Here is a 9,936-nt window from a genome sequence, read left to right as displayed (position 1 = left end):
AACATTCAGGAACAAAATACAGTACAGGCTATCCTCGATTTAGTTTTGTGCAATGAAAAGGGGTTAATTAATAATCTAGTTATGAGAGTTCCTTCAGGAAAAAGTAATGAAAGCATGATTAGAATAGAGAATGTATTAGTACAATCTGAAATTAGAATCTTGAATCTAACAAAATTAAATAGGTGTGTTGGCTTGAATACATTTGGTAGCTTCATTAAAATGCTAGTCAGTGAATAGGCAATATTTAATATTTAAGGAAAACTGTTTGCATTTAAAGTTATACATACATTTTGGGCAGTAAATCACAATGGAAAATGTGGCCACTCATGGTTAACAGAAGAAATTAAGTAAACTATTAAATCCAAAGATCATAAGAACAAAAGAAATACACGCAGGAGTCGGTCACTCGGCCCCTCAAGCATGCCATAACATTCAACAAGATCAGTTGATTTGCTCCATTTCTCTTTCACGCTAGCTCATTATAGACCTCAACTCCATATTTCAGAAATCTCTTTAAATATTTTCAGTGATGTCTCTAAATTCCAGAAGTCACAACCCTCTGGGAGAAGAAATTACTTCACATCTCAGATTTTAAATGAAGGTCGAGCTCCTCAAAAGTTAAATTCTGGATCCTGATATCTGACTTGCTTGCAGTCACACCTCTTGTCCCTGACCATGATCCAAATTTAATGTTAGGTACCAATATGCACAAAATAAGATCTGACAGTATTTGGGGTGATGTATTAGCATTGAATGAAAAAAAATCAGTTAATACACAAACTGAGTGCGGTATTATTAATTGGTCATTTTCAAGTTGGAAAGATGTAACGAGTAAAGGACGAGGACATAATCCTAATTTATCATCTATATTATTGACTTGGAGGAGAAAGAGACAGTGTGTAATGCATCCAATTTGTTGACGATACAAAAATAGATGAGAGGGCATGTTATCATCATGAATCTCTTCAGTGTGGAAACAGGCCATTTGGCCCAACAAGTCCACACCTATCCGCTGAAGAGTAACCCACCTAGACCCATTCCCCTCCCCTATTACTTCACATTTACCCCGATTAATGAACCTAATCTACACAATCCTGAACACTATAGGCAATTTAACGTGGCCAATTCACCTAACCTGCATATATTTGGATTGTGGGAAGAAACCGGAGCACCCGGAGGAAACCCATGCAGACATGGTGAGAATGTGCAAATTCCACACAGTCAGCTAAGGCTGGAATCAAACCCAGGTCCCTGGCACTGTTTGGCAGCAGTACGAACCACTGAGCCACCATGCTGTTATGATGAAGACACAAAGATATGGATAGGTTGCGTGAATTGGCAAAAGCTTGGCAGATAGATTTAATCTGTAGGAATGGGAGGCCATGCACTGTGGTCGGAAAATTCAAAGGCATACTATTAATTGAATGGGTAACAGACTTTAAAAATGCAATACAGAGAGATATGGGTATTTTTGTAGATTAAACAAAATGTTAGCATCCGGGTGATTCATATAATTAACAAGGCAAATGGAATTTTGCCATTTGCTGCTTGGGGTTTGGAGTTTAAAAATAGGGAAATTGTGATACAATTGTACAGAGTGCTGAATGCACGAGGAGAACGGTTTAAAATTTTGGTTTTCCTATTTAAGAAAGGACGTACAAATTGGAGGAAGTTCAAAACAGCTTCACTAGGCTGATTCCTGAGATTTCTGAAAATCCCAGTTTTCCAGAATCATATTGCTATGCCTGTAACTGCACATAACTTCATCTGACCTACAAAAAGGAATTCTACCAGAGTAGCCAACTTGGAGGACCTTGTCGGGACATTGGTCTATTAAAACTTATTCACTGAATTAATGAATTTTTTAAAGATGTTCATAGCTTTCTTTTCCTGTTTGCTGCATGCTTATGTGTATTTGTGTTTTGCAAAAATTTTATTGCTTCAATAAACTATCGTTACAAGAACATTTTCTTATTCAGCATGTGGATGAACCTACTAAAGATGGAGCAAAACCTGACTTAGCAATATGGCAGGACAAGTGACGAAGGTGTCAGTGGGGGAGCACTTTGGGGCTATTCACAGGGAAAGGGTGGTTGGAAAGTGGGAGGCCTTCAAAAATAGTCCAGGTGCGGTATTTTTCTATTAGTGTAAAGGGCAAGGCTGGTAGTGTGGGGAATGCTGGATGACTAGAGAATGAGGCTCTGGTTAAGAAAATGAAGCACATGACAGGTATAAACAGCTGGGATTGAGTGAATCCTTCAAGGAGTCTCAGGGCAGAAGGAGCATTCTCATGAGGAAAATCAGGAAGGCAAAAAGGGACATGAGATAGCTTTGACAAATAGGGTTAAGGACAATGCAAAGAGATTCTATAAATACATTAACGGCAAAAGAATAGGGTCCCTTAAAGGCTGTTTATGTCTGAAAAACAGGAGGTGGATGAAATACTAAATGAGCTTTTCGCGTTAGTATTACTTTAGAGAAGGATATGAAAGCTGGTAAACTTGGAGAAATAAACAGAAATATCTTGAAAAGTGTTCATTTACAGGGGGACAGGTGCTGGACATCTTAAGGTGGATGAATTACTGGGACCTGATCAGGTGTATTCCAGAACTTTGTGGGAATCTAGGGAGGTGATTGCTGGGCCTCTTGCCGAGATATTTGTATCATCAATAGCCATGGTTGAGGTGCTGGAAGACTGGAGGGTGGTTAATGTGGTGCTATTATGAAAGGAAGGTGGTAAGCAAAAGCCAGGGAATAATAAACTGGCGAGCCGGAGGTTGTTGGAGAGGATTCTGAGCGACATGTATCTGGAAAGACAAGGACTGATTAGGTATAGTTAACATGGCTTTGTGAGTAGGAAATTATGTCTTACTAACGAGTTTTTTAAAGAAATGACTTGATGAAGGCAGAGCAGTGAATTGTTGTCTACATGGCTTCCTGAAGAAGGACTCATGCCCGAAATGTCGATTCTCCCGCGCCTTGGATGCTGCCTGATCTGCTGCGCTTTTCCAGCAACACATTTTCAGCTACATGGCCTTCAGCAAGGCGTTCAACGAGATGCCACATGGTAGACTGGTCAGCAAGGTTAGATCACATGGAATTCAGGGAGAGCCAATCATTTGGATATAGAGGATGGTGATAAGAGAGAGTTTACTTTGAAAACAGCAATATGGCTCACCTTTATCCACAAGAGAAAATTATAAATGGTACAAAACAATTTTTTTCATTTTAGGAGTTGCAGGAAAAAGCACAAAGTACCTTCTGTTGCAATGTTGTATAAACAAACTTTATTTTGAGTGACATATGTAGTGATATCAGGCGTGATCAGGATTTAAGATATAATCTGTATACCCAGAAGGTAATGCATATTACAGGTTAAAATGTAATGTCAATCAATGACAGAACTAAATAAGATGAGACAATTTATGGTGTAGTGGTGCAGCCTGCCTATTGGCCACAAATCACAACATTTGGTGGTGGAGGGGGTGGGGGGGTTGTTTGATGGCGGCTTGTTAATGAATCTGTATCAACTTAGGCTGATGCTCATTGATTTATTAAAATGTTATGATGCCACCGACTCACTGCTGATCAAATAATTTGGCCCCTTATGCTATTTAATTTAATGAAAATAAGGGCTTTGTCTGCCAGGGAATATATGATGGAAGATCCATTTTTGAAGAAAGGAGGGTATGAGGTAGAAAATTGGTCATGGCTTTATATTGTTTGAATGCATTAAAATTTTCACCCTATTTGTACAATTTGTTTGGGCACAGCAAATCACACTATAGAAGAAAAATAAATCTCCCTATCATTTTTGCAAGACTATGGCAGTATTTCAAAATGAACCAAGGTTGTAGGCAAACAGCCAAAATTCAGAACCACACCTGGAAGGCTCTGTTTTCCGAGAGGGTGGCATCTGAGAGAGTAGTCCGTTTTAAAAAAAACACACTAAAATAAACACACATTCCCATCACAATTCTCTCATACCAGAGTGAAAGAAAAGACCCCCCCTCCCTAAATGCTGCTGTTTATTTTTACATATAATGGTGCATTTTTCAGAGTTCAACATTTTATACTTTGTTATTTTACATTTGCATAGTAAAAGAAGCAAAGAGGGAGACACAATAGTTAAAACTACGAGTTGTTGAGTCTCCAGAGATAAACTCCTTCACTGAGACAGTTTAGTGGAATTGATTATTCTTTGAAGGTCCTAATGAATTTCCTTATGATTCTCAGCTGCTGTTGGTCATTATAGGAAGCAGTTGTCTCAATGTTTGTGATTTTTGCATGAAACATATTATTACATCATGACCTGTTGGACGTAAAACAAAACATTTGATTATGCTAGCTCCTGATCAGACACAAGAACCAAACATGGAGATACAGTCGGGATTAAAGACACCTCAAACAGGAACTTCTTAAAGTATCTGACATGTTTTGTTTAGAATCATAGAATCCCTATACAGAATCCCTCCAGGGTGGTAGCAGGCCCTTCAGCCCAACAACTGCACACCAATCTTTCGAAGAATATCCCACTCAAAACCATTCCCCTACCCTATTATCCTATATTTACCTCTGACTAATGCACCTAACCTACACATCCCTGAACACTGGGCAATTTAGCAAGGCCAATTCACCTAACCTGCACATCTTTGAATTGTGGGAGGAAACCGGAGCACCCTGATTAAACTGACACAGACAAAGGGAGAATGTGCATACTCCACAATCTGGGGACTCGTTGTCGGGATTTGAACTGGTTTAGACGAATTTGAATAGATTTGGGAAATGAACATTTCAAATCCGGATCCCTGGCAATGTAAGGTAGCAATATTAACCACTGTGCCACCCCTTAGATGGAAGGAGTGGCATTCAGCATAGCAGCATATACAACAGTTAAGAACCCATGTGTTTTTTCTAAACAATAATGGCAGTTAGACCAGGTTAGCAATCTATGAAAAAAAATTGTGCAGTATGGTCATTTTAGTGTTGGAGTAGTAAAGCAGAGATTATGAATTCAAATTCCATCTGGGCAAGTAATGAAGTTTGAGAAGTTTTAGAAACTCAGGAGATCAAAAACATTCATCCAAATAAGGAGACATTATGACATTGTTCACATGATAAAGAATATTAGTGTTTCAGATTGCCACCCACTCCCTCCATGCTCAATTTCTCTAATATTGTGGTTCATAATCTGGAAAGGTATGAGGGAGGGAGGGAGGAAAAACAAGAGAGAAAATGATAAATAAAAATGGTTCATTCCTGGCCTTGGATGATGCCACGTAATAACTATTTGCTGACATGGGCTGAATTTGCTCCTTCCAACTGTGACAGAACCCTACTTCAATGGCCTCGATTAAATTAGGCAAACAACAAAATCTTTCCTTTTTCTTTGTCCATGGAACATGAATGTTCCTAGCTGGGCTAGTATGTGTTGCTATCCCTAATTACCCTGGACAAAGTGGTTGGTGGAAAGCTGCCTTCTGAAACTACTGCAGAACATGGGCTGTTGGGACATCAACACTGCTGTTAGAAAGGCTATCCAGAATTTCACCTCGTAAAAGTGAAGGAATATCAGTACAATTCCAAGTCAGGTTGAAGGACAACTTCGTGATGGTTGTGTTTCCAACTCTCTGGGTAGTAGAGGTTGCAGGCTCGAGAGCTGCTGATGGTGAAGCCTTGGTGAAGTTTTGCAGTTCACTTTGTGGATAGTCACATTGCTACTACTAAGCATCAGTGTTGGAACGAGTGAATGCTAGAAGTACCAGGTTCAGTGCAAACTAATTTGGCTGCTTTGCTGTGGTTGATGACAAGTTTCTTGAGTGATGTTAAAGCAGGTCAGTGGGGAATATTCAAGCATACTTCTGACTTGTGTTTAACAGATGACGGACAGCCAAAGGCATGATAAGAGGTTAGCTATTGACCAAGCATTTCCTAGTTTCTGGCCTATCCTTGTGGCCACTGTATTTGTATGGCTGCTTCAGCTCAGTTTCTGGTAACCAACAGATGTTGAATAGGCAGATTCAGTCACATAACACCATTGAATATGAAGGGGTGATGGTCTTTGTTTGGCACTCATCAACAAAAGTGTTACTATTTACTTTTCAGTCCAATCCTGGATATTGTCCAGCACTTGCTGCATTTGGACATAGACTGTTTTAGTATCTGAAGAGTTAGAAATGGTACTGAACATTGTGCAATCATCAGTGAGCATTGCCACTTCTGACCTTATGATGGACAGAAGGTCATTAATGAAGCAATTGAAGGTGGTTGGGGTTAAGAAACTACCCTGAGGAACTCCTACAGAGATGTTTCAGGACTGAGATGAATGATCTCCAACAACCTTCCTGTGTGTTATGTGTGACTTCAAAGAGCTGTGAGTTTTCCTCTAGATTCCCACTAACTCCAAGTTTGATAGGGCTCCTTGACGTCAATACATAGTCAAGGGTAGTCATTTTCACATCACTCCTAAAATTCAGTTCTTTTGTCAATGCTTGACTCATGACTGTAGAGGTCAGGAACCCTGGCCTTTGAAAGAAATGCTGGTGGATAGAACTGTTACTGACTCTTCCATCATTTTCCTGATGATCAAGTCTACTGGTGGGGTGGTAATTGGCTTGTTTGAAATTGAATTTGATATGCAGGGATGATATTGTGGCTTTAAGAGGTTATTTTATCATTTTTTTAAAGACAGGTTTTAAGATGGGGTACTGAGGTGTCTGTTCAAAATTCAAAGTAAATAGCTTAAGGGCTTTTTAAAAATGTTGGAACAATAGATGCAGTCTGAATGGGTGTGATCAAGCTCTCACAGAGTCAGGATTTTTAGTTTGTTTTAATTTTTCAGTAGCAGTTATTGCTGGGTCTGTTACTGCAGTACTCCCGGCTACACTCTCATGTACGTGAGACGATCTGTTTTCTGAATATGTCTTTTCCCAAGGGTGTGTTTATGGGATGTTACTCAACTGGAACAGTTAATTAGTTAAGCCAATTCTTATTTTTTTGTTTTGTTGTATTTTACCTATTGTGCTTGAATAAAGTGTGTTTGGCTTAACGCTGAATAGCTTGGTGAATCGAATTGCATCTGGAACACAACACCTTACATTTACCTTGAAAATAAGAAAAAGTTAGGGTCTAGTCTACCTTCTTAACATATGTTGACGGGGTTTGGTCAGGTCTATAACAATGCTTGCCGAGTAGATGCCAGTGTTGCAGAGGTGTTGCAGCAGCTTTCTAGGGGTACAGCAAGTTCTCAAAAAAAAGGTTTCAGTAGTATTGTCAGAATGGTGTCAGGGCCCAAAGCCTATGCAGCATTCAGTACCTCCAATCATTTCTTAATATCACGTGGAGTGAACTGAATTGGCTGAAGACTGGCATCTTTGATGCTAGGCACCTCCAGAGAAGCCCAAGATGGGCCATCTACTTGGCTAAAGATTGTTGGCTAAAGATTACCTTTTGCACTAATGTGTTGGGGTTTCCCAACTGTTGAGGATGATAATATTTGTGCAGCTTCCATTTCGTTTTGGTTATTTAATTGTCCACCATGGTTCACACTGGGATGCAGTGGGTCTGCAAAGTTTAGATCTGATCTGTTGATTTGTGATTGCTCAATCCTTTCTATTGCATGCATGAGCAATTCCGTATTGTGGCTGTCAGTTCTAAAGGCTCACTGCACCCAAAATACTAATATTGCTTTCTTTCCATTGATGCTGCCAGACTTGCTGAGTTTTTCCCCAGCAATTTCACTTCTTGTTACCCCGCTAATGTTTGATCTGGTATAATAAGATTTCAGAGGGTCTGCAGTCAATGTTGAGGCCTCCTAGGCCCAACTGTTGCCCGATCATATACTTTATCACCACATGAGCAAGTCTGTCTGTCGGGGGATGGTGATGGTGGTGTCTGGATCATTGTAGGGTATGATTCGGTGAATATGACGATTGTTTGTCTATTCTGCAAAACAACTCACCCAATTTTGGTCTGAGCTCCCAGATGGTGGTAAGGGGGACTTTGCAGGATTAACAGGGCTGGTTTTGCTGTTGTCACTTCCAGTGCCATGTGGTCTATCTGATTTTGTTTCTTTCTTTCAACTTTGTAGCAGTTTGATTCAATCGAGTGGTTGCTAAGCTATTTCACAGGCAGTTAACAGTCAACAATGACATAATCAGTAAGGATGGCAGATTTCTTTCCATAAAGGACTTCAGTAAACTAGATAGGCTTTTACAATAATTGACGGTCGTTACATGAGTGCCAATAATCTAGCTTTTGATTTCAGATTTTAACTGAATTCAAATTTCACCATTCGAACCCACGTCCTCAGAACATCAGCCTACATCTCTGAATTTCTAGTCCATTTATATTACCACTGAACCACCACCTTTTACTCATCTTTCCTACTCGCTTTCAACCCCACATAAGAAATCTAATTTCATACATGTAGCACATGCAATAACTCTTACCTGTTGCCTTGTCACAAAATTTGCTGAAATTATGAGGGAGGAAAGAAAAATATATGCATTAATAAAAATAGTTTCAACTACAAAGTGAGAGAGTGCATCACCATAAAGTTCTCTTCTAAAAACCTAATTTCAAAAAACTGCAACTCACCTGAACATCTTCTGATTATGAATCAAAGGGGAGCAATGGAATAGCCATGCTTGATTTGATTCAAAACATTACCATTGATTTGAAGATTACATAGTTCACCTCATGCTGCAGGAAGTGGATTTAGGAGCAATCTCTTCTGAAGTTGTTACAGCACAAAAGACCAAAAAACCGTAAGAAATAGGAACTGGAGTAGGTTACTCAGCTCCTCAAGCTTGCTCTGCCGTTTAACAGGTTCATGGCTGATCTGACATTCCTCACATTGACTTTCGTGCCCTTTCTACATAACCCTTGATTCCTAGACTGATCAATAATTTCTCTGGCTTAAATGTACACAAGGACCTTGCCCTCACAGCACTCTGTGGCAAGGAGTTCCAAAGACTCTCAACCCTCAGAGAAGAAATTCCTCATCTCTTAAATTGGTGGCCTTTTATTTTGGGACTATGCTCTCTGGTTCTAGACTCATTCTCCCAAAACATCCTCCCAGCATTTATCCTGTCAAGCCCCTTTAAGAATTCCACATGTCTCAATGAGATCACCTCTTATTTTTCTAAACCTTAATGAGTAGAGTTCCAACCTGTTTAACCTTTGTTCATAAGTCAATCCTTCCATACTATGATCTGAAGCTTCCACCTGCTTCTTACTACGACCCAAAGTCCTCACCTGCTTTCAAGAAGACCACCATCATTCTGGTACCAAAGAAAACTCACGCAGCATGCCTCAATGCCTACTGCCCAGTGGCTCAGACCTCCATAATTATGAAGTGCTTCCAGAAGAGAGTTATAGCTCATATAAACTCTAGCCTCTCAGTCTGCCTTGATCCCCTGCCATCACGACAGGTCCACGGCACAGGCTACCTCTCAGTCATCTCTGGAATATCTGGATAACAAGGTTACCTATGTCAGGCTCCTACTTATCTACTACAGCTCTATCTTCAACACTCCAATTCCAACTAAACTAATCGCGAAACTCCAAGATCCAAGTCTCTGCTCCACCCTCTGCAACTGGATGCTCAACTTTCTGACCCACAAACCGAAATTGGTGAGAATGGGCAACAACACATTCTCCACAATATTCCTCAACACCACTGCTCCACAAGGCTGTGTTCTCAGCCTTTTACCAACTCCTTACACACTCATGAACGTATGGCCAAAAGAAAAGAGATAAAGTGCTTGGTCCATGGTGTAAAGATAATCATCTCTCTCTCAATATCAGCAAAACAAGAAGCTGGTTATTGACTTCAGGAACCAAGCTGGAGGGGACACATCTGTCTACTTCAATGATGTTGAGGTGGAGAAAGTCAACAGTGTCAGGTTTCTAGGAGTGAAGATCACCAATAAT

The 9,936-nt window shown here is 40.0% G+C and overlaps 1 protein-coding gene across 13 annotated transcripts in view; it reads right to left on the bottom strand.

Moving 5' to 3' along the window:
* Window positions 1-226: 226 nt before the first annotated feature.
* Window positions 227-9,936, bottom strand: part of LOC132819922 (utrophin-like) — a 751,240-nt gene continuing 741,530 nt past the window's right edge. For all 13 annotated transcript variants that reach the window (XM_060831897.1, XM_060831902.1, XM_060831903.1 and 10 more), the window contains 2 exons: window positions 8,451-8,473; window positions 227-4,312 (listed from right to left, as the gene is read on the bottom strand). In XM_060831897.1, the coding sequence (XP_060687880.1) occupies window positions 4,301-4,312; window positions 8,451-8,473 (35 nt within the window). In that variant the 3' untranslated portion in view covers window positions 227-4,300. The remainder of the gene's footprint in view (window positions 4,313-8,450; window positions 8,474-9,936) is intronic.

Source organism: Hemiscyllium ocellatum, chromosome 10 (genome assembly GCF_020745735.1).
Source record: "Hemiscyllium ocellatum isolate sHemOce1 chromosome 10, sHemOce1.pat.X.cur, whole genome shotgun sequence".
In the NCBI taxonomy this organism is placed as follows: Eukaryota; Metazoa; Chordata; class Chondrichthyes; order Orectolobiformes; family Hemiscylliidae; genus Hemiscyllium; species Hemiscyllium ocellatum.
Note: the sequence above shows the minus strand (reverse complement) of the source record. Positions and strands in the feature narration are given on the sequence as shown.